Raw genomic sequence first — 24,326 nt, 5'->3', positions numbered from 1 at the left:
GCAGCTTATATTTGCTCAGTAATTTAATCAATAACTTAACAAAGACTCACCCCCTGACTGTTCACTGGTACATATCACTGCATGGGGTTTGGGATTCATTGGTAAAATCAGGAATAGTTGTAACTTCTCAAACAGCTTAATTGTATCTAAATAAATCTAAGTCAGCAGTTCATGTTGATGAAAAAATAGTACAATTCAAGCAATAAATAGATAAAACATAAGTGGAGTTTGATTTTGGAAAGTATTGTTCATTTTTCTCTTGGGAGTATCATTTGAATAACAGTTCAATTTGCATTCTCTGTGTACATGTCAGGTGCAATAAAGGTAAATGGAACGCAGGTCAGAAGCATCCTGGTTGGCAGTGAAGTCAATCCTGGAAACAAAGTCCCCCAAATTCTTAACCTTGGTTCTTATTAGGGTTAATTTGGCTTTCAAGCATTTGTGGATGCTGTAGCACACAGTCCATAGTTTAATAGAAATTACTCATTCTCTGTAAAAATCAGGTGTAAATGAGAGGTGCAGTGATGACATAAAGCAGAGTTTTGCTTAGAGAGAAGTTCTCCAGGAAGACAGTGATGGAACTCTTATTATAAAAGCATGGTTGTTTATTTTTCACCTTATTATGCAAATAAATTGCTTCAATAGAGCTGTGGAATTTGAGGCTAGAACAGTAATAAATAATAGGCAACAAAACAATGAATACAAATGGAAAGTAGTTTGGATTTTAGCTATTGGATAGACACTGAAGGACCGAGGGCTCTCATTAAATGTACATTTTAAATGATCACTCTGGTAGACCTTATGAACAATAGGTTGGGAGAATCAGGGAACAGACTGGGGAGATCAGTTAGGGCCAGGTTATTTATCATAATAACTAAGACACATCTCAATCCTAATAATATGAAAAAGTTAATATTCTTCCTTCGCAGCCATCCCCCCAAAAAGAGACCTGCACATCTGAAATCTTCTCTGTATCAATAAATGTTAGTGCCATTCTTATTCTTGCTCAGGCCAAAAACCTTGACGTCATTCTTGACTACTGTCTTTCATATCCACTCCTAATCCATCAACAAGTCCTACTGGCTCTATTTTCAAAGATTATTTGGAATTTAACAATTTCTTAGTTCTCCCAGCTGTTCCCAGGCCCTACCACTGTCTTCTCTACTGGATTGCTGCAGGTGTGTCCTAACTGGTCTTGCTACTTCTGCCTTTGCCCCTTCAGTCTTTTCTCAGCATGGCTCATGATTTGACTTCCCCATTGGTTTCCCATCACACTCAGAGGACACACCCAAGTCCACACACTGTGGTGTAAGACCTGTCTCCTCTCCGCTTGATCGTTCTGATCTGATCTTTCCTCCATTGCTCAGGGTCAGGCCCAGGCATTTTGTCCTAGGCAAAACATAAAGCAAGCTCTTCTCTAAAAAGGTGAAATGAACTTTGGAGGAAAGATGAGACTTCTGTGCTAGGTTTGTTTTTTTTGGACAGGCAGAGTGGACAGTGAGAGAGAGAGAGAGAGAGACAGAGAGAAAGGTCTTCCTTTTGCCGTTGGTTCACCCTCCAATGGCCGCCGCGGTAGCGCGCTGCGGCCGGCGCACCACGCTGTTCCGATGGCAGGAGCCAGGTGCTTCTCCTGGTCTCCCATGGGGTGCAGAGCCCAAACACTTGGGCCATCCTCCACTGCACTCCCTGGCCACAGCAGAGAGCTGGCCTGGAAGAGGGGCAACCGGGACAGGATCGGTGCCCCGACCGGGACTAGAACCCGGTGTGCCGGCGCCGCAAGGCGGAGGATTAGCCTGTTGAGCCACGGCGCCGGCCAAGATGAGACTTCTAATGGGGATACCTGGGCCACAAGAATACGCCCTTTCTCTTTCAGAATTTGGAGGACCTAGCCCATCATGAAATTTATTACAGTCAAATCATTTGACTTAAGTCTACAATGTTTTCATTCAAATGCAACCTTGAGACTCTGCACTCATTTAATTTAATCTGTATAAATGTGCAAATATCAATTTGTCTTCCTCTTAGAGTCAGACTGTGGTCAGAGCAGAGTGTGGCATAGGTTATAGACCATACTGAGCATTAACCTTGACAACAAAAGTGGAATTTAAATTATATGGTTCATTAAGGAGGAAAACAGAAAGCATGTGCCCTTCTATGTTTTATAAAGTCAGTAATTCCTCCAAAAGTAAAAGAAGGTAATTAACTAGGACCAGAGTAAAAGATATTATTTAAAACTTCACGGTTAACAACAGGTATCCCAAACAAAAAATTTTTGATACTGGATTCGTTTATTATTTTGTGAGGAAAAGCCATGTAATGATATTTTGTAAAATGTAGCATGGGTTTTTAGCCTTGTGGTTTGGATGCCTGCATAGAGTACTGGGGTTTAATTTCCACCTCTGGCTCCTGACTCCAGCTTCCTGCCAATGCAGAGCCTGGGAAGCAGCAATGATAGATCGGTAGATTGAATTCTCTCCATGTGGGAGACCTGGATTGAGTTCTGGCTCTTATCTTCAAGTGTGGTCATTTTAGAACTCTTTGTCTGTTTCTCTCTCTCTCTCTCTCTCTCTCTCTCTCTCTCACACACACACACACACACACACATCCTCTGAAATAAAGTGTGGAAGGTATAATACGGTAGTTTGAGTTGAGGGCAACAAGGAAAATTGTAATTAACAGCTAGTGGTGACCAGTGTAGACTTCAAAATTCCCCGATATCCATCCCTGATTTGCTACACTTGGATAAACTCTGTGTGTGTGTGTGTGTGTATACTCAACTGCTTGCTGGCTAAGGAACGAGGGGGAAAAAGGAACAATGAGCACTTGTTGATATCTTTGGCTGATGCAGAGAAAAATAGCTATTTCAGAGAATAGTGATGGCACATATATTTTAAAGCCAAATGGGTTAGCCTTTGAGGTATCTTACAAGATAAAGAGAAACAAAATAATAATATAGGAGGAAAATCCAAATTACTATGTGGTTAGTGTTTGGATAACTAAATGTACAACTTAATGTCCATGGTAACAAGTATGCTATGAAAAGTTTTTCTCTTAGAAATACTTACAGATGTTTTTGTCCTCTATAGGAGTATGATTTCCTCTTCCAACATACTATGTTACTTTACTTTGTCCTATCTTGTATAGCATTAATTATCCTCATAAAATACACATGAACTCATCAACACAACCCACAATGCTATTTTTTAAAGATTTATTTATTTATTTGTTTATTTATTTGACAGGCATAGTGATAGAGGGAGAGGGAGAAAGAGAGAGAGAAACACAGAGATCTTCTGTACTTTGGTTCACTCCAGGCCAAAGCCAGGAAACAGTAACTCCATGAGGGTCTCCCTCATGGGTGGCAGTGGCCCAAAAACTTGGATAATCTTCTACTGCTTTCCCAAGTACATTAGCATAGAGCTGGATTGGAAGCAAAGCAGCTGTGAATCAAGCACTTTGTTATGGGATGCCAGAGTCATAAGCAGCAGCTTAACTCACTGTGGCACAATGCTGGTCCCTGAGTTGACACACATTTAAATGGATCCTGGTGACCTTTATTTCAAGTGTCATTTAAATCCAGTAGGCACAAATATGTTTACTCAGTTTTGTTATGACTTCTTGGTCATTAAAACCAAAACCAAAGACTTTTTTAGAGCAATTAGCTAATAAAAATAAACCATCATTCATGAATATATTGAACAAATGTTATCCTTTAAGGTAAACATTTTTTTAAAATGTTACTTATTTGTTTTCATATATAAGGCATAGCGACACAGAGAGTGAAATCTTCAATCCTCTGGTTCATTCCCCAAATGCCTGCAAAGCCTGGACTCTGCCAGGATGGAGTCAGGACCCCAGAACTCCATGCAGATCTCCCACATGGTGGCAGGGGCCCAGCCAGTTGAACCGTCATCTGCTGCCTCCCAGCAACAGGGAGGCAGGGAGCTAGATTGGAAGTGGTAATGTTGGGACTTGAAATGACGTGCTTTCTTTGCTGTTCTGAATTCGTATTTGTGGTCTCTGATCGTTGCGGCACTTTCTCTTTGGCGTTAAGTTCTTAAGAAGTTACTCTCTTCTTTTCCAGAGGAAGCTCTGTTGAAATCATGACCATTTTACTGCCACAGCAGCAAGCCACATAGGAGTCCATTTCTCAACCTGATATGTATCTACATTTTAAACAAGCCCTGTGTTTTTTTGTTGTTGTTGTTGTTTTCTATTCAAATTATTTATTTCATGCTCAGTAGTAATGGTAGTTCGTGCGTTTTTTTTTTTTAAAGCTTTTATTTAATGAATATAAATTTCCAAAGTACAGCTTATGGATTACAGTGGCTTCCCCCGCCCATAACTTCCCTCCCACCCGCAACCCTCCCCTTTCCCGCTCCCTCTCCCCTTCCATTCACATCAAGATTCATTTTCAATTCTCTTTATATACAGAAAATCAGTTTAGTATATATTAAGTAAAGATTTCAACAGTTTGCCCTCACATAGCTACACAAAGTGAATAATACTGTTGGAGCACTAGTTATAGCATTAAATCACAGTGTACAGCACATTAATGGCAGAGATCCTACATGATAATTTTTTTAAAAATTGATTAATTTTCTATGCAATTTCCAATTTAACGCCAAGTTTTTTTTTTTAATTTTCAATTATCTTTATATTCAGGAAATCGATTCAGTATATACTAAGTAAAGATTTCATCAGTTTGCACCCACATAGAAACACAAAAGTGTAAAAATACTGTTTCAGTACTAGTTATAGCATTACTTCACATTGGGCAACCCATTAAGGGCAGATACCACATGAGAGGTAAGTACAGTGACTCCTGATGTTGATTTAACAATTTAAAACTCTTGTTTATGGCATCAGTAATCTCCCTAGGCTCTAGTCATGAGTTGCTGAGGCTATGGAAGCCTTTTGGGTTTACTGACTTCAATCTTATTCCGACAGGGTCATAGTCAAAGTGAAAGTTCTCTCCTCCATTCAAAGAAAGGTACCTCCTTCTTTGATGGCCCCGTTCTTTCCACTGGGATCTCACTCGCTGAGCTCTTTCATCTAGGTCTTCTTTATTTATTTTTTTTTTTCCCAGAGTGTCTTGGCTTTCCATGCCTACAATACTCTCATGGGCTCTTCAGCCAGATCTGAATGCCCCAAGGGCTGATTCTGAGGCCAGAGTGCTATGTAGGACATCTGCCTTTCTATGAGTCTGCTGTGTCTCCCACTTCTCATGTTGGATTGTTCTCTCCCTTTTTGATTCTATCAGTTAGTATTAGCAGACACTAGTCTTGTTTGTGTGATCCCTTTGACTCTTAGACCTATCAGCGTGATCAGTTGTAAACTGAGATTGATCACATGGACTAGTGAGATGGCATTGGTACATGCCACCTTGATGGGATTGTATTGGAATCCCCTGGCATGTTTCTAACTCCATCATTTGGAGCAAGTCCGATTGAATATGTCCCAAATTGTACATCTCCTCCCTCCCTTTTTCTCACTCTTATATTTAACAAGGATCACTTTTCAGCTAAAATTTAAACACCTAAGAATAATTGTGTGTTAATTACAGAGTTCAACCACTAGTAGAAGACCAAAAAAAAAAAATAGTAATATGGATAAAATATTACATTGTACAACAACTGTCAGCACAAGAGCTGATCAAGTTACCTTTTCTCATAGTGTCCATTTCATTTAACAGGTTTCCCCTTAGGTGCTCAGTTAGTTGTACCCGATCCGGGAAAACATATGATATCTGTCCCTTTGGGACTGGCTTATTTCACTCAGCATGATGTTTTCCAGATCCCTCCATTTTGTTGCAAATGACCGGATTTCATTGTTTTTGACTGCTGTATAGTATTCTATAGAGTACATGTCCCATAATTTCTTTATCCAGTCTACTGTTGATGGGCATTTGGGTTGGTTCCACGTCTTAGCTATTGTGAATTGAGCTGCAGTAAACATTAATGTGCAGACAGCTTTTTTGTTTGTCAATTTAATTTCCTTTGGGCAAATTCCAAGGAGTGGGATGGCTGGGTTGAATGGTAGGGTTATATTCAGGTTTCTGAGGAATCTCCAGACTGACTTCCATAGTGGCTTTACCAGTTTGCATTCCCACCAACAGTGGGTTGGTGTCCCCTTTTCCCCACATCCTCTCCAGCATCTGTTGTTGGTAGATTTCTGAATGTGAGCCATTCTCACTGGGGTGAGGTGAAACCTCATTGTGGTTTTGATTTGCATTTCCCTGATGGCTAGTGATCTTGAACATTTTTTCATGTGTCTGTTGGCCATTTGGATTTCCTCTTTTGAAAAATGTCTATTGAGGTCCTTTTCCCATCTCTTAAGTGGGTTGTTTGTTTTGATGTTGTGGAGTTTCTTGATTTCTATGTAGATTCTGGTTATCAACCCTTTATCTGTTGCATAGTTTGCAAATATTTTTTCCCATTCTGTTGGTTGCCTCTTCACTTTCCTGACTGTTTCTTTTGCAGTACAGAAACTTCTCAATTTGCTGCAATCCCAATAGTTAATTTTGGCTTTAACTGCCTCTGTTCCCGGGGTATTTTCCAAGAAGTCTTGCCGGTACCTATATCTTGCAGGGTTTCTCCAATGCTCTCTAATAGTTTGACGGAGTCAGGACATAGATTTAAGTCTTTAATGCATGTTGAGTGGATTTTTGTGTAAGGTGAAAGGTAGGGGTCTTGCTTCATGATTCTGCACGTGGAAATCCAATTTTCACAGCACCATTTATTGAATAGACTGTCCTTACTCCAGGGATTGGTTTTGGATCCTTGATCAAATATGAGTTGGCTGTAGATGTTTGGATTGATTTCTGGTGTTTCTATTCTGTTCCATTGGTCTATCCATCTGTTTCTGTACCAGTACCATGTTGTTTTGATAACAACTGCCCTGTAGTATACCCTGAAATCTGGTATTGTGATGCCTCTGGCTTTGTTTTTGTTGTACAAGATTGCTTTAGCTATTCAAGGTCTCTGGAGGCTCCATATGAATTTCAGCATCATTTTTTCCAGATCTGAGAAGAATGCCTTTGGTATTTTGATTGGTATTGCATTGAATCTGTAAATTGCTTTTGGGAGAATGGACATTTTGATGATATTGATTCTTCCAATCCATGAGCATGGAAGATTTCTCCATTTTTTTGTATCCTCTTTTATTTCTTTCTTTAAGGTTTTGTAATTTTCGTTGTAGAGATCTTCAATGTCATTGGTTAAGTTTATTCCAAGGTATTTGATTGTTTTTGTAGCTATTGTGAATGAGATTGATCTTAGAAGTTCTTCCGGCCAGCGCCGTGGCTCAACAGGCTAATCCTCCAACTTGTGGCGCCAGCACACCGGGTTCTAGTCCCAGTCGGGGTGCCAGATTCTGTCCCGGTTGCCCCTCTTCCAGGCCAGCTCTCTGCTGTGGCCAGGGAGTGCAGTGGAGGATGCCAAGTGCTTGGGCCCTGTACCCCATGGGAGACCAGGATAAGCACCTGGCTCCTGCCTTTGGATCAGCATGGTGCGCCGGCTGCAGTGCGCCAACCGCGGCTGCCATTGGAGGGTGAACCAACGGCAAAGGAAGACCTTTCTCTCTGTCTCTCTCTCTCACTGTCCACTCTGCCTGTCAAAAAAAAAAAGAAGTTCTTCCTCAGTCATGGCATTGCCTGTGTATACAAAGGCTGTTGATTTTTGTGCATTGATTTTATATCCTGCTACTTTGCCAAACTCTTCTATGAGTTCCAATAGTCTCTTAGTAGAGTTCTTTGGGTCCCCTAAATAAAGAATCATATCATCCTCAAAGAGGGATAGGTTGAGTTCTTCCTTCCCAATTTGTATCCATTTCATTTCTTTTTCTTGCCTAATAGCTCTAGCTAAGACTTCCAGTACTATATTGAATAGCAGTGGTGAGAGTGGGCATTCCTGTCTGGTACCAGATCTCAGTGGAAATCTTTCTAACTTTTCCCCATTCAATAGGATACTGGCCGTGGGTTTTTCATAAATTGCTTTGATTGTATTGAGGAATGTTCCTTCTATACCAGTTTGCTTAGGGTTTTCATTATGAAAGAGTGTTGTATTTTATCAAATGCTTTCTCTGCATCTATTGAGAGAATCATATGGTTTTTCTTCTGCAGTCTGTTAATGTGGTGTATCACTTTGATTGTTTTGCGAATGTTGAACCATCCCTGCATACCAGGGATAAATCCCACTTGGTCTGGGTGTTAAACAAGCCCTGTGTTTTAGCATAATGAAGTAAAAGAAAAAGCCTCTGTCACGATTTCCTATTTTCTTTTTTTTTTTTGACAGGCAGAGTTAGAAAGAGAGAGAGAGACAGAGAGAAAGGTCTTCCTTCCGTTGGTTCACTTCCCAAATGACCACTATGGCTGGCGCTCTGCGCCGATCCAAAGCCAGGAGCCAGGTGCTTCCTTCTGGTCTCCCATGCGGGTGAAGGGCCCAAGCTCTTGGGCCATCCTCCACTGCCTTCCCGGGCCATAGCAGAGAGCTGGACTGGAAGAGGAGCAACTGGGACAGAATCCAGCACCCAGACCAGGACTGGAACCTGGTGTGCTGGCGCTACAGGCGGAGGATTAGCCAGGTGAGCCACGGCGCTGGCCACAATTCCCTATTTTTAACTGGTATTTACCTGAGAGATATTTTACTCCTGGATTTGTCAGGATCTTTGATTTCTAGGACTAGACCTGCAAGTAATCCTCTTTGTCCTTAGCAGAGTCATCTGAGCAAATGACTATATTTTTCAGTTTTCTTATCTGTCAGAGATTAATATCTTCCCTATGTATTTTATCTGGATATTGCTGATCAAGTAAGAGAATCAACTGAAAAATTCTTTGAGAAGCTGATGATAATGACACTGGTTGTCATTATTGCATGCGAGCTGGACCTGCCAGGTACAATGTGCCATGTGCTTTCTCTGTTGTCTCCTGGGATTGCAATACTTGAGGGGAGCAGCTAATACCATGTCCATTTAAAAATGTGGCCAGCCTTTTAAGATAAATATAGATAAGGTACTTGAGGATTTCAAAGGGAAGGAATCATTTATTCTGGCTGGATTTCAGGAAACATTTCCTGGATGAGGTGATATCTTGATTGGATCTTGCAGCATTTATGGAAAGTATTGCCCTGGTGGCACAGAAATGGCCTTTAGTGTACCATTCAGCTAATTGCAAAACAATCTTCTTGTAAAATGAGGGTTTTTTTTTTGGGCTCTGATGAAAAACTCGCCTACAACACATAATTTGAATATGTTATCCTGTGCTGTTTTCTTCTTCAGAGGGAGCCTACAGGGCTTCATTCTCTTCTGGGAAAGCAGACATTCGCTTCTGCCTTGGGCTCTTGTGTACAGTAGGAAGACTCTACATGCTCCTGGAGAGGACCAGGCTACACCCAGCTAGTGCTGGGACCCCATTCATTAATGCTCCCACACCTGTTTGATCACCAGGCAAGCTGTGGCATACAACACTGGAGTGATAGTAACATAAGATAGCCTTTTTATTTGACAAGTTATTTGGTGCCAACAAATCTTGAACAGAATTTATAGTTATAGGAATTTTGTCAGAATCTATCATATAAGTCTTCAAAAAACTGCTCTGTGGCAGGGTGATTCAACTTAGATTTGTAGATATTTCTTCTGTTATCCTATTTATGTGTCTCTATGATTAATTTTCTTATGAGATCTGTCAGGGTCTCTGGGGGACTCTAAGGTAAGAAATAGGTGAAAAATATGTGTCACTTTTAAACCTGAGCTGTGCAAGATAATAGTATCTGAAGAGAGAACCTCTGCTGTTAGGAGGACAGCAGAGCATGACTGGGACCTGCAGTGACAGATGTTGTAGCTCACAGAGCCAAGAGCCTATACTTAGCTGGCGCCTGAATGTGAACAGGGTGCTGTGAGGGTAAGAGCACAGGTGACCCAGGAGCCTGGTATAAGAGCTGCTTTCAGTAAAGGGTGGGATGGGCCTGTGCAGTGTTAAAGATGAGCCTTCAACACAGATTCAAGTTTTAACAATTCTGAAAATATGTCCAAAAATGGCCCTGTGGCCCTTTCATCCCCTAAACTTAAGGCTTTTGCCTTTACTTCTAAAGACACTAATTTTCCACCTACTACTCTGGCCACTTGCCCAGGAAAAAGCATGTGTACTGATCTCCACATGATCCTGATCTTTTTCCTCCTTGCCAACTGAAGAACAGCTATGCTTCAATAAAGAACACCTGCTAACAGTTGCCCGTAGATGTGATGGAAGTAGAGGAGACATGTTTATTTCACTCCAGCTTCCCAGCAACAACACCCACTGAAATGGCAGGCACCATTTTGGGTTAGGGTGGGAGCTGCAAAGACTTTATGCAGGCACACAGCAACTAACTGAGACAGGATATCACCTTTTGGCAGTACTGCTGGTAATGGCAGGGTGACACCGACATTCAGCTAGTGGCTCTTGTGTTCATGTGTGATCCAGTGATTCTAGCAGAGGGAACAATCTGCACTTCCCACTGAATGAGCATGGCTGGGAGGTGACTGGGCAACTCATTGGACGTCGAAGCACCTGCAAAATCCCCAGGAGCAAGACACCTAGGCAAACCTGTCTTGGGGAGCATCTGCCTCTCTATTGACTGGACAGGCTGGCAGGGTGGAGAGAAACTTGTGCACCCAGCAACTATGCGAGCCTTGTGTAATGATACTATTGGGATTGCAGCAAATTGAGAAGTTTCTGTACTGCAAAAGAAACAGTCAGGAAAGTGAAGAGGCAACCAACAGAATGGGAAAAAATATTTGCAAACTATGCAACAGATAAAGGGTTGATAACCAGAATCTACATAGAAATCAAGAAACTCCACAACATCAAAACAAACAACCCACTTAAGAGATGGGAAAAGGACCTCAATAGACATTTTTCAAAAGAGGAAATCCAAATGGCCAACAGACACATGAAAAAATGTTCAAGATCACTAGCCATCAGGGAAATGCAAATCAAAACCACAATGAGGTTTCACCTCACCCCAGTGAGAATGGCTCACATTCAGAAATCTACCAACAACAGATGCTGGAGAGGATGTGGGGAAAAGGGGACACCAACCCACTGTTGGTGGGAATGCAAACTGGTAAAGCCACTATGGAAGTCAGTCTGGAGATTCCTCAGAAACCTGAATATAACCCTACCATTCAACCCAGCCATCCCACTCCTTGGAATTTGCCCAAAGGAAATTAAATTGACAAACAAAAAAGCTGTCTGCACATTAATGTTTACTGCAGCTCAATTCACAATAGCTAAGACGTGGAACCAACCCAAATGCCCATCAACAGTAGACTGGATAAAGAAATTATGGGACATGTACTCTATAGAATACTATACAGCAGTCAAAAACAATGAAATCCGGTCATTTGCAACAAAATGGAGGGATCTGGAAAACATCATGCTGAGTGAAATAAGCCAGTCCCAAAGGGACAGATATCATATGTTTTCCCGGATCGGGTACAACTAACTGAGCACCTAAGGGGAAACCTGTTAAATGAAATGGACACTATGAGAAACAATAATTTGATCATTATCCTGACTGTTGATGAACAACTTAATACTTTATCCCTTTTAGTATTTTTTTTATTCTACTTAATACTATTGGTTGAACTCTTTAATTTACACACAGTTATTCTTAGGTGTTGAAATTTAACTGAAAAGTGATCCCTGTTAAAAGAGTGGGAATAAGAACGGAGGAGATGCACAATTTGGGACATGCTCAATCTGGCTTGCCCCAAATGGTAGAGTTTAAACGTGCCAGGGGATTCCAATTCAATCCCATCAAGGTGGCATGTACCAATGCCATCTCACTATTCCAAGTGATCAATTTCATTTCACAGTTGATCATAATGATAGGATTAAGAGTCAAAGGGATCACACAAACAAGACTGGTGTCTGCTAATACTGACTGATAGAATTAAAAAGGAGAGAACGATCCAAAATGGGAAGTGGGATACATAGTAGACTCATAGAATGGCAGATGTCCTAAATAGCACTCTGACCTCAGAATCATTCCTTAAGGCATTTGGATCTGACTGAAGAGCAATGAGAGTATTTTAGGCATGGAAAGCCAAGACATTCTGGCAAAAACAAACAAACAAAAAAACCTAAATGAAAGATCTCTGTGAGTGAGATCCCAGTGGAAAGAACGGGGCCATCAAAGAAGGAGGTACCTTTCTCTGAAGGGAGGAGAGAACTTCCACTTTGACTATGACCTTGTCTAAATAAGATCGGAGTCGGCAAACTCAAAGTGCTTACATAGCCTTGGCAGCTCATGAAGAGAGCCTAGGGAGATTACTGATGCTATAAACAAAAGTGTCAATTTGTCAAGTCAACAACAGCAGTCACTATGCACTTACTCCTCATGTAGGATCTCTGTCCTTAATGTTTTGTACAATGTGAATTAATGGTATAACTAGTACTCAAACAGTATTTTACACTTTGTGTTTCTGTGTGGGTGCAAACTGTTGAAATCTCTACTTAATATATACTAAATTGATCTTCTTTTTATAAAGATAATTGAAAATGAATCTTGATCTGAATGGGATGGGAGAGGGAGTAGGAGACAGGAGGGTAGCAGGTGGGAGGGAAGTTATGGGGGGGGGGGGGGGAGTCACTGTAATCCAAAAGCTGTACCTTGGAAATTTATATTTGTTAAAATTAAAAAACAAAAGAAGGCCTGTTTAGTGCAATAATTACAGAAAACTTTCCCAATTTGGAGAAAGAAAGGGAACCCTTAGTAGAGGAAACACATAGAACTCCTAACAGACATGACCAGAAAGATCCTCACCATGACACATTATAGTCAAGCTTTCCACCATAATATTTTTTAGAAATCTTTTATTAAATATAAATTTCCAACTTTTAGATTATAGCAGTTTTCCCCCCATAGCCACCCTCCCATCCTCAAGCCATTCCATCTCCTACTCCCTCTCCCATTCCATTCTTCATTAAGATTCATTTTTAATTATCTTTATATACAGAAGATCAATTTAGTATATAAAGTAAAGATTTCCACAGATTGCACCCACACAGACATACAAAGTATAAAGTACTGTTTGAATACTAGTTTTACCATTAATTCACACAGTACAACACAATAAGGACAGAGATCTTACATGGGGAATAAGTGCACAGTGACTCCTGTTGTTGATTTAACAACTGACTCTCTTTTTTATGATGTCAGTAGTCACTGAGGCTCTTGTCATGAGCTGCCTTGGCTATAGAAGCCTATTGAGTTCATAAACTCTGACCTTATTTAGACAAGGCCACAGTCAATGTGGAAGTTCTCTCCTCCCTTCAGAGAAAGGTACCTACTTCTTTGATGGGCCCTTATTTCCATCAGGATCTCCCTCACAGAGATTTTTCATTTTTTTGCCACAGTGTCTTGGCTTTCCATGCCTGAAATACTCTCATGGGCTTTTTAACCAGATCCCAATGCCTTAAGGGCTGATTCTGAGGCCAGAGTGCTGCATAGGGTATTTGTCATTCCATGATTCTGCTGTGTATCCCAGTTCCCATGTTGGATCATTCTCCTTTTTAATTCTATCAATTGTTATTAGCAGACACTGGTCTTATTTATGTGATTCCTTTGACACTTCATACTATCTTTATGATCAATTATGAACTTAAACTGATCACTTTAACTAGTAAGATTCCATTGGTACATGCCAACTTAGTGGGATTTGCAGTTCCTTGACACATTTCTAGCTTTACTCTTAGGGGTAATTCTGAGGGAGCATGTGCTGAAATGTACATCTTCCTCTCTTATTCCCACTCTTATATTTAACAGGGATCAATTTTCAGTTAACTTTAAATTCCTAAGAATAACTGTGTGTTAATTAAAGAGTTCAACCAATGGTACTAAGTAGAAAAATAAAATACTATAAAGAATAAAATAATAAGCTATTCCTCGACAGACAGGACAAGGGTTGATCAAGTCACTGCTTCTCATAGTGTCCATTTCACTTCAACAGGTTTCCTTTTAGGTGCTCAGTTTGTTGTCACCGATCAGGGAGAACATATGACATGTGTCCCTTTGGGACTGGCTTATTTCATTCAGCATGATGTTTTCCAGATTCCTCCATTTTGTTGCAAATGATTGGATTTAAAAATTTTTTTTACTGATATGTAGTATTCCATAGAGTATATATCCCATAGTTTCTTTATTGAGTCTTCTGTTGAAGGGCATTTAGGTTGATGCATATCTTAGCTATTGTGAATTGAACTGCAATAAACATGGAGGTGCAGATGACTCTTTTATTCAGTGATTTAATTTCATTTGGGTAAATTCCAAGGAGTATGGTGGCTGGTTCTTGTGGTAGGACTATATTCAGATTTCTGGGGTACCTCCAAACTATCTTCCATAGTCATTTTACCAGTTTGTGTTCCCACCAGCAGTGGATTAGGGTACCTTATTCCCCCCATCCTCGCCAGCATTTGTTGTTTGTTGATTTCTGTATGAAAGCCATTCTGAGGTAAGGTAAAGCCTCATTGTAGTTTTGATTTGCATCTCCCTGATGGCTAGTGATCCTGAGCATTTTTTCATGTGTCTGTAGGCCATTTGGATTTCCTTTTTTGATAAATATCTGTTTACGTGCTTGCCTACTTCTTGACTGGGTTGTTTCCTTTGCTGTTGTTGAGTTTTTTGATCACTTTTTTATATTCTGGTTATTAATCCTTTATCAGTCACATGGTTTGCAAATATTTTCTACCATTCTGTTGGTTGCCTCTTTACTTTCCTGTTTCTTTTCCTGTACAGAAGCTTCTCAAGTTGATGTAATCCCACTTGTTAGTCTTGGTTTTTATTGTCTGTGCCTCTGGAGTCTTTTCCAGGAATTTTTGTCTATGCCGATGTCTTGCATAGTTTCTTCAGTGCTCTCTAGTAATTTGATGGTATTGGATTGTAGATTTGGGTCTTTAATCCATTTGATTCAATTTTTGTATAAAGTGTAAAGTAGGGGTCCTGCTTCATACTTCTGCATGTGGAAATCCAGTTTTCCCAGCACCATTTGTTGAAGAGACTGTCTTTGCTCCAGGGAATGGTTTTAGCTCCTTTGGGCAAATATAATTTGGCTGTAGATGCTTGGATTGATTTCTTGTGTTTCTATTCTGTTCCATTGGTCTATCCATCTGTTTTTGTACCATTACCAAGGTGTTTTGATTATAGCTACCTTGTAGTATGCCTGGAAATCTGGTATTGTGATGCCTCCGGCTTTGTTTTTGTTGTAGAGGATTGCTTTAGGTATTCGAGGTCTCCTGTGCCTCCACATGAATTTCAGCATCATTTTTCTAGATCTGAGAAGACTGTCTTTGATATTTTGATTGGTATCGCTTTGAATCTGTAAATTGCTTTTAGAAGAATGGACATTTTGATGATATTGAATCCAGATCATATAACAACTGTTTAATTTCAGCACTTAGCTGTCCATGTAAATCCTCACCTCTTAACCTTTTCCATCATCACAATAGTTGCAGTCAGCCAGTAATAAACATGCTTTTAAAGCAGAAGATCAGAGCAAGTAATGAGGAGAAGGTGTGTAGAAGGGAGAAAAAGATCAGCAGTAGTTTTTACAAAACTCTTTGGTATGGTTATCAACATTGTTCAAATTTGAAATAAAACCATTCAAATTTTGAAATGATGGGTCTGAGGTGTCTGTATAGAGATGACTGTTCCTTTAAGATAGAAGACTATTCATTTTATGCTTCTTAAATGAATGCATTAAATGTAACATGCAGATGTATTTTGACTAAAGAAAGATCTATCAGGGGCCAGCACTGTGGCACAGTAGGTTAATCCTCCGCCTATGGCACCAGCATCCCATATGGGCTCCAGTTCTAGTCTCAACTGTGGCCTGGGAAAGTAGTAGAAGATGGCCCAAGTACTTGGGCTCCTGTACCCATATGGGAGACCCAGGATAAGCTCTTGGCTCCTGGCTTCAGATAGGCACAGCTCAGGCTGTTGAGGCCATTTGGGGAGTAAACCAGTGTGTAGAAGACCTTTCTCTCTGTCTCCCTCTCACCGTAACTCTACCTCTCAAATAAATAAATAAAATCTTGAATTAAAAAAAAAAAAAGAAAAGAAATATCTAACAGTTAACATGATGGCTCTGTATTTTTTTTTAATTTATTTTATTTATTTTTTTATTTTTATTTTTTGGACAGGCAGAGTGGACAGTGAGAGAGAGAGAGAGAGAGAGAAAGGTCTTCCTTTTGCCATTGGTTCACCCTCCAATGGCCGCTGCGCTGATCCGAAGCCAGGAGCCAGGTGCTTCTCCTGGTCTCCCATGGGGTGCAGGGCCCAAGAACTTGGGCCATCCTCCACTGCACTCCCGGGCCACAGCAGAGAGCTGGCCTGGAAGAGGGGCAACCAGGACAGAATCCGGTGCCCCGACTGGGACTAGAACCCGGTGTGCCGGCGCTGCAAGGCGGAGGATTTTAGCCTATTGAGCAGCAGCGCCAGCCTCTGTATTTTATTTTGCAAAATGTGTAGACCATTTTCTGCAGGTAAAGAAAATTAATCAACTGAGTCTTCTTCATGATACTTTATTCATGCTTGAAGCATATATTTTGGGCTTCATTTTTGCTTTTGTTCTTTTATTCAATTTCTAGGTGGAAAATCTAGTGTATTAATTGTGAAAATTCTGGAGCTGCATGAGGAATGTACCATGCAAGTTGCTATGTGTGAGCAATTAGGAGGGCCACCAGCTGCCAGTCCTTCCCAAGATGTGACACACAGGCCTGGAACCAGCCTGAAGGTTCTGTTCACCAGGGAGATTGCAGGACACCTCAGGGGACGTCCCCAGGACATCATCCACATCTTTCCTCCCTGGTGAGTACAAAGAACTGGGTCCAGTATTCACCAGCTGTGAGTCCTGTCTCATAAGAAAAGACATTTTTATCAGCAACATTTTTGTCACTTTATTATAGAGAAATGCAAGGGAAGAAAGCCAGGACTTGACATAGGCTTTATGTATCAGAAGCACCAGATTGCCTTTGATGGCTTGTTTGTACTTCTGGCAGCAGATGTTAATATTTGGGGAGAAGGGATGGGGAAACAACTGTATCAGGATGCTTGCCTACATGGTATGTAAAGTCTGACTGTTCTGTTTTTGTCCTCAGAAAAAATCATTCTAATAATAAATATTATGTGACAACAGGATAATACATATTAATTTCAATATTTCTTTGGTAGTAACTTGAAGGGGATGATGAAAAGCCTGAATTAAGACACAATTGTGTGTTTTGTTTGTTTGTTTGTTTTTTGACAGACAGAGTTCAGTGAGAGAGAGAGACAGAGAGAAAGGTCTTCCTTCCGTTGGTTCACCCCCCAAATGCCTGCTATGGCCAGTGTGCTGCGCCAATCCGAAGCCAGGAGCCAGGTGCCTCCTCATGGTCCCCCATGCGGGTGCAGGGCCCAAGCACTTGGGCCATCCTCCACTGCCTTCCTGGACCACAGCAGAGAGCTGGACTGGAAGAGGAGCAACTGGGACAGAATCTAGCGCTCCGACCAGGATTAGAACCTGGGGTTCTAGCGCTGCAGGTGGAGGATTAGCCTAGAGAGCCACTGCCCCGGCCCACAATTGTGTTTGGACACTAGGTGCTTAAGTGTTTGTTATTGGATCAGAAATTATTTTCCTGGATACCACATTAGTTTTCTTTTGCATGAGATATTAATTTCCACCAAGAAAAGAAGAAAATTTTATCACTTTTGAGTGAAGGCTTGAGTAGCCATATTTTACATTCTTTTTTATGTTATTTATTGATTTTCATTTGTGCAATTCTTGGATTCTTAGAATTGGAAGTAACTTAAAATTCCTTATGTTATACTTTCTTCCCATGGGAGAGATCTTTCTACTGCATCTATAGCATAGGATCTACACATCTCGGTGTCCATGGTGACTTTTTCATGACATTTCCAGAAGTCCCTTGTGTGAGAGCTGTGGGTACTTGTGTATCACTCACTGGTAGTTTTTTTCCCTCTGTCTCCTTCACTCCTTCTTGTACCTTTTTTTCTGGTTGTTTTCCTTTATTTGTGCTCCATAAATGGATTATGGGTTGAAGAACATTAGTGCAGGAAGCCCTGTACTGGTTCTAAAAATGATAAATGAGATCCTTCTTTTTTAATATACCATGTCATCCAACAGAAGATAGGTTGAAAGACTACTTTGAATGCATGTAGAAAGACAACTTTGAATGCATGTGCCTAACAGACAAGTGGCAGCAGCTATTGATTCCATCTGTAAAAGCTTTTGCAAACTGGCTGGCACAGCGGCTCACTAGGGTAATCCTCCACTTGCAGCACCGGCACCCCCGGTTCTAGTCCTAGTTGAGGCGCCGGATTCTGTCCCAGTTGCTCCTCTTCCAGTCCAGCTCTCTGCTGTGGCCCAGGAGTGCAGTGGAGGATGGCCCATGTGCTTGGGCCGTGCACCCGCATGGGAGACCAGGAAGAAGCACCTGGCTCCTGGCTTCGGATCAGCGCAGCATGCTGGCCTCACCGTGCTGGCCGTAGCAGCCATCTGGGGGTTGAACCAATGGAAAAGGAAGACCTTTCTCTCTGTCTCTCTCTCTCTCCCTCACTGTCTAACTCTGCCTGTAAAAAAAAAAAAAAAAAAAAAAAAAAAAAAAAAAAGCTTTTTCAAACTGATAGAAGTGAAAATATAAGAAATACTCATAAGATATCATTTGATATACTTATCTGGAGTCATTTGACTGAACTTTCTCAGAATGCCACCTCAAAAGAGGGAATCAAATACATAAATACAGTTAATATATACAAACAGATGAAAGAAGTTTGTTCTTATAACTATCAATAATATAAAGCAAGATACTTTGGCAAATATTGACAAATATTAATCATTCTCACATGTTAGTGGAAGTGGAAGTTGGTGCCTGTTTTGGCTGTATTCACAAACATTAATGTTTTCTGCACTTTGGTATAGAACTCTGATTTCTAGGACATTACCCTTTAAGAATATGGAGATATTTATATAAAAGATAATGTCAGAAATGTTTTGCTCAAACATCTAAAATCTAAGTGCAGCCTTAAGGTAATCATCGACATGGGATAGACTAAAGTTATGGTACATTTTGGCAGTGTGCAGTAATCTAATATAGTGATGTGGATACATATTTTTTCATGTCTAAAAGATATCACAGTCTTTTTTTGCAGAAAGCAGGTCATAAGATAACACTTGAGGTTCCTGGGGTAGTAGGAGAAGAAGTTGGATTCCCTATGGCAGAAGAAACAGTCAGGAATTCTGGGGTAGGAAAAACATTCAGGGTCCCCAGGGTAGGAGGAGAAGTTAGGGTCTCCGTGGAGCAGGAGAAGCAATGGGGAGGAGATGCAGTTCCTCTTCTCTTTCCATGGTCTCATTTCATTACCAAGAAGGCAGACTATACGCTCTTTGTATTGCTTAACTCAGATGGCTCTAACAAAATAGCACAGATAAGACTTCTCCTGATTCTGCATGTCAGAAGTTCACAATCAAGTGTTGGAGTTGGTTGGTAGTTGGTTTCCTCTGAGACCTCTCTCAGTGGCTATCATGTGTCTTTATTGTTTGAAGTTTCTGCTTTTTAATTAAGAGTTTGTTTTATTTTTCCAAATATTAACCAAAGTCAGTCTAGATGCCACTTAAAAATAGCCCACACTTAATGGGGGAGGGGGAGAAGCCAACTCATCTTTAAATGGACTAGATAGTTTTTTTTTCCAAATGGAAACTTGGCAAGACATAGTGAATATTTTCTTCTTTGTAGACTTTATCCTTTTCCTGCTTTAGCCTTTGTGTTCATCTAAACTATTTTTCTATGTGGGAAAATTATTTTTAAGAAATCAGTAGTCTTTATTTACTCTTATTTGACCTTTAGTCATAAATATGGGTTGAGGTACAATAGCTGTTTACCCCAAGGACTTTAAAGCCCTCTGTAAATGTTACCTAATAAATTTCCATTGAATTCCTATGCAATGTAATATTCCCTTGGCCCTAACAATGTGAAAATGAACATAGACATAAAATGCCTTGCTTAAAGTTTGTTAATCTGTAAATTTTAAAGCACATAAAAATAGAATGATGAATTCCATATCTGCACCACAAAGCTGAAACATTCATTAATAACTGAATAAACAAGTTTTACTTCTGAAGGAAACTGAAACCTTTAAATATAATGTGATTCCAAAGAAACAACTCACAAGTTAAATACAGATATTGAAAAAAAAAAAAAAAGTGAAGTTTCTGTGATGATATTTGATGAGAGAGGGAAGTAGAACATCTGGCTGATTATTTCTTACTGCCAAATCTAATTGCCAGAATGAGGGCCAGGAAAATGTTAAATATGTGGTATCAAGGGTCCACCAACATGCCTGTTATTCACTCAAAAATATTTATTGGCATACCTGTGTCAAATACTTTGCTTCCCCCCCCCAGAAAAGGCATCTTAATGGGATGGAAGAATGGGGGGAAGAATGATACCTGACTGCATTCATTTTTTGTTGTGATAACAGAAAACCTGAGAGTGCATAACACCTGAGACTTAGAAGCTGGGAAGTCCAAAAGTGTGGTGCCAGCATCTGCTGAGGGAATCATGCGTCATTGTAACATGGCAGAAGGTATCACTTGGCTGTGACAAGCAAGCAAATTAGCTCAGGTCTCTCCTCCTCGTCTTGTATTGTCTCTTAATTACCATCATGTGGTGTCATTATCATGACCTGATGTAATCCCAAGCACCTCCCAAAAGCCTCATCTACAAATAATGTTAATGTTTGACTGTGGAGACTAAGTTTCAGACACCTAAATTCTAAGCATACACCCAGACCATTGCACTGACTTTTCCCATTATCACAGGTATCTTTCTGTGTTAGTGAGTTCATTTAATTATTATCTGAAAATTTTTATTAGTTCATTTGTAAAGAATCCAAGATGGCGGGATAGGGAAAGGAGTAAATGTTAAGAAAAAAAAAAGGTGGAGGAAGTACATTCTGAGGGGTCTGGGGGAGAGTTAGAAAACTGCAGTGGGAATTCTACGGAAGGAATAGGGATGCTGTGGATCTGTGTGGAAGGTGCAGATGCACAGCACAAGCATGGACACAGTGTGTAACCCCAGCAGCCAAGAATCAGAGAAAGTGCCAGCTTTGGAGAGTGAGGTGAGACAGACTGTAGCAGCCCTTGCCACTGGTGATATAGCTAAAGGGAGATCTTGGCATGCATGTGTCCTAGAGCCCTAAGGGGGATAAGGTACTCACTAACCCAGTAAAAAGGGGTGGGGTACATCTCTCTCTCCATTGCCCCCACAATGGCATGTGGCAACTAGCTGAGAGAGGGCGGATGCCATTTCAGACATAAGCAGCAACTACAGACGCTCTTGTGCATGTGCCGAGCAACTGACTGGGACAAGATGTGATCTTGACAGCAGTAGCAGTGGCAACAGCTTTGTTGCACGTGCCCAGCAAGGAGCAGGGAGAAGGCAACATTGTGAAACGAGTAGGGGCTACAGCCAGTAGCTCATGTGCACACGAGTAATCCAGGGATTCTACCAAAGGGAAAAATCCACATTCCCCACTGACTTTGAGTCTGGCTGGGAAGATTGACGGGCCTGGACACCCATGTAGGACTGTGAGGCACTTCCAGCTTCTCAACATATCACAGGCTCTGGTGCTGAGACTGGGAACTATGACTGCACAAGAGGATGCAGGGTGTAGTTGGGTCTCTGGGCAATCATTGCGAGTGGCTCCAATCACTCAGAGCTCCCTGATTGCCTGGAGTGGCTCATTGCAATGGGATCTGTGCTCACACTGAGTACTGCACTGATTCTTTGTGTGGTTCACACGGTAGCATGCACGAGTGTTGCACCCACCATGGGCTAACACATACATCTCAGGGATACAGTTGCTGAGTCATCACCTACTGCCTCCCTGGGTAGAAATGGGAGCTGAGCCTGGACTCAAACTCAGTAGACACCTTGAAATGGAATGTAGTCATCTCAACTAGTGTCTTAACCACTAGGCCAAATGCCTACCCCCATATGATCATCTTTTTAATGATTACTTAATATTTTACTATATGGAAATATCATAATTTAAGCAGTCTCTTGTCCTGTATTTTCAAGGTTGATTTCTATTATGGCCTGTTTTAAACAGAACTTGAAATAGAAATAGTCATCCTTGTAGTTCGTTCTGATTATGTTCTTAGGACATTTGTAGAAGTAGAAATTCTTGGTCATAGATTATGAGTTTTTGATCCTGATAGTATTGTTGCCATAGTAACTTATAAAAGTCATAACTATTATCCTTGCTGTCAGTTTCTCAATCATACCAGGATCACATTCAATGATTTTTATGACTGCACAATATGATAGAATTTCTTTAATCCCTTTCATGTTTTTAGTGTGTAATACATATCAGGTATTGTGCTGTCATAAAAACTCTGTAGTAGACATTGTTATATGAATAGGTTGGTCCATCCTTCAGGTTATTTTCCAGCATGGACTCTAGGAATTGTGTTAGGAAGTTAAAGAGTATATGTGTTGCTGTTGCTGCTATGACTTCTTCATATGATCAAGTTTATAAACCATAGGATGAAGTACCTAATACTTATCTAATTGAATGCTTTTCCTTAGATTTATTTACTGGTAACCACATCTTTCTTTTAAATTGTCTACCTTAACCTTTATTTATGTATTTGTTGAGGTCCTATGGGCTTTCTTATCAATTTGCATGTTTGCCTTATATAATAAAACTTTGTATCTATAGTTAATATCGTTTACAATAATTTTTTGTTTTCTTCCCAATAGTTATACTTCCCTGTGTGTTTTATGTCATATAGCTGTGACTAAAGCTTGCAAATAAAGATTTTTCTTCACTGCTGTATTTCCATTGCCTAGAATAAAGCTTAGCATGTAGTAGACAGTCAATGACTAGTTTGTTTTTTTGTTTTGTTTTGTTTTGTTTTTTGACAGGCAGAGTGGATAGTGAGAGAGAGAGAGACAGAGAGAAAGGTCTTCCTTTTTGCCGTTGGTTCACCCTCCAATGGCCGCTGCGGCCGGCGCATTGCGCTGATCCGAAGCCAGGAGCCAGGTGCTTCTCCTGGTCTCCCATGCAGGTGCAGGGCCCAAGAACTTGGGCCATCCTCCACTGCCTTCCCGGGCCACAGCAGAGAGCTGGCCTGGAAGAGGGGCAACCGGGATAGAATCCGGCGCCCCGACCGGGGCTAGAACCCGGTGTGCCGGCGCCGCAAGGCAGAGGATTAGCCTGTTAAGCCACGGCGCCGGCCTAGTTTTTTTTTTTTTTTAAGATTTGTTTATTTTATAGGCAGAATATCAGAGAGAGTAAGAAATAGAAAGAGAGAAAGTTCTTCTATGCATTGGTTCACTCCTAAATAGCCACAACAACCAGGGCTGGGCCAAGCTGAAGCCAGGATCCTGGTCTCTCACATGGGTGGCAGAGGCCCAAGTACTTAGTCATCTACTACCTTCCCAGGTACATTAGCAGGAAGCTAGATCAGAAGCAGAGCACCCAGGACTTGAACTAGCACTCTATGATATAGGATGCTGACATTGCAAATGACAGCTTAATCACTTTGCCACAACTGCAACCACATTGACTATACAATTAATGATGAGAACTAAATCATTATGAAGACATAGTCAACTTTCTTTTGCTTTCAGTTTGATTAGAAAGACTGTTGATTTTTTTCAGTCATTTAAAGAAACTGAATGTTTACTTACTACATAATAGGCCTTGTGCTAAAAAAGAGGAATATAGTGTTCCAAATGAATGACAAATTGTCTCTACCCTTAAGGAGCCCACTGTATGGTAGAAGAGGAAATTATAAAAGCTTCTTCTGAGTATACCAACAGTACGGGGGATGTGAGAATACTGAGGCAGTAGGTACAACTGGTAGGTAGTCTGTCGGGCCAGGTGGTTATATGTGTGGATGGGAGGGATTTGTGTGTACGTGTACTGAGGAGGGAACAGGTAGAGAGATGTGGTGTAAGGGTGGCTTCTTACAGTTGGTGATACTGGAACTGAACCATAAGGGCTATGTTGAAATGAGCCAGGGGAGGGACTGTGTGGGCATATGAAAGAATGGAGACCACATGAGTGAAAATCAGAAAAGCCAGAGTGGCATGGTGTAAGATGTATGCAGGGGTGTATGTATTGCTTTGTACAGAGTAGAAATTCCAAGACATGAGTAGCAGGAGTTGAGATTGGAGAACCTGTACACAAGTGTTAACAAGCTGTCATTTAGTTTCCTCTGCTTTCCTAAAGAGAGAGGGTATGATCTGTTTGACACTTGGAAGTCCATGGAGAATTGAC

General features: G+C 40.8%; 1 protein-coding gene across 5 annotated transcripts in view; it reads left to right on the top strand.

Annotated features, from left to right (window-relative positions):
• The window catches only part of SPIDR (scaffold protein involved in DNA repair), a 455,986-nt gene that overhangs the window by 178,303 nt on the left and 253,357 nt on the right, over positions 1-24,326 (top strand). For all 5 annotated transcript variants that reach the window (XM_062188525.1, XM_062188523.1, XM_062188524.1 and 2 more), the window contains one exon: positions 16,628-16,847. In XM_062188525.1, the coding sequence (XP_062044509.1) occupies positions 16,684-16,847 (164 nt within the window). In that variant the 5' untranslated portion in view covers positions 16,628-16,683. The remainder of the gene's footprint in view (positions 1-16,627; positions 16,848-24,326) is intronic.

Source organism: Lepus europaeus, chromosome 4 (assembly GCF_033115175.1).
Source record: "Lepus europaeus isolate LE1 chromosome 4, mLepTim1.pri, whole genome shotgun sequence".
NCBI classification, from domain to species: domain Eukaryota; kingdom Metazoa; phylum Chordata; class Mammalia; order Lagomorpha; family Leporidae; genus Lepus; species Lepus europaeus.
Note: the sequence above shows the minus strand (reverse complement) of the source record. Positions and strands in the feature narration are given on the sequence as shown.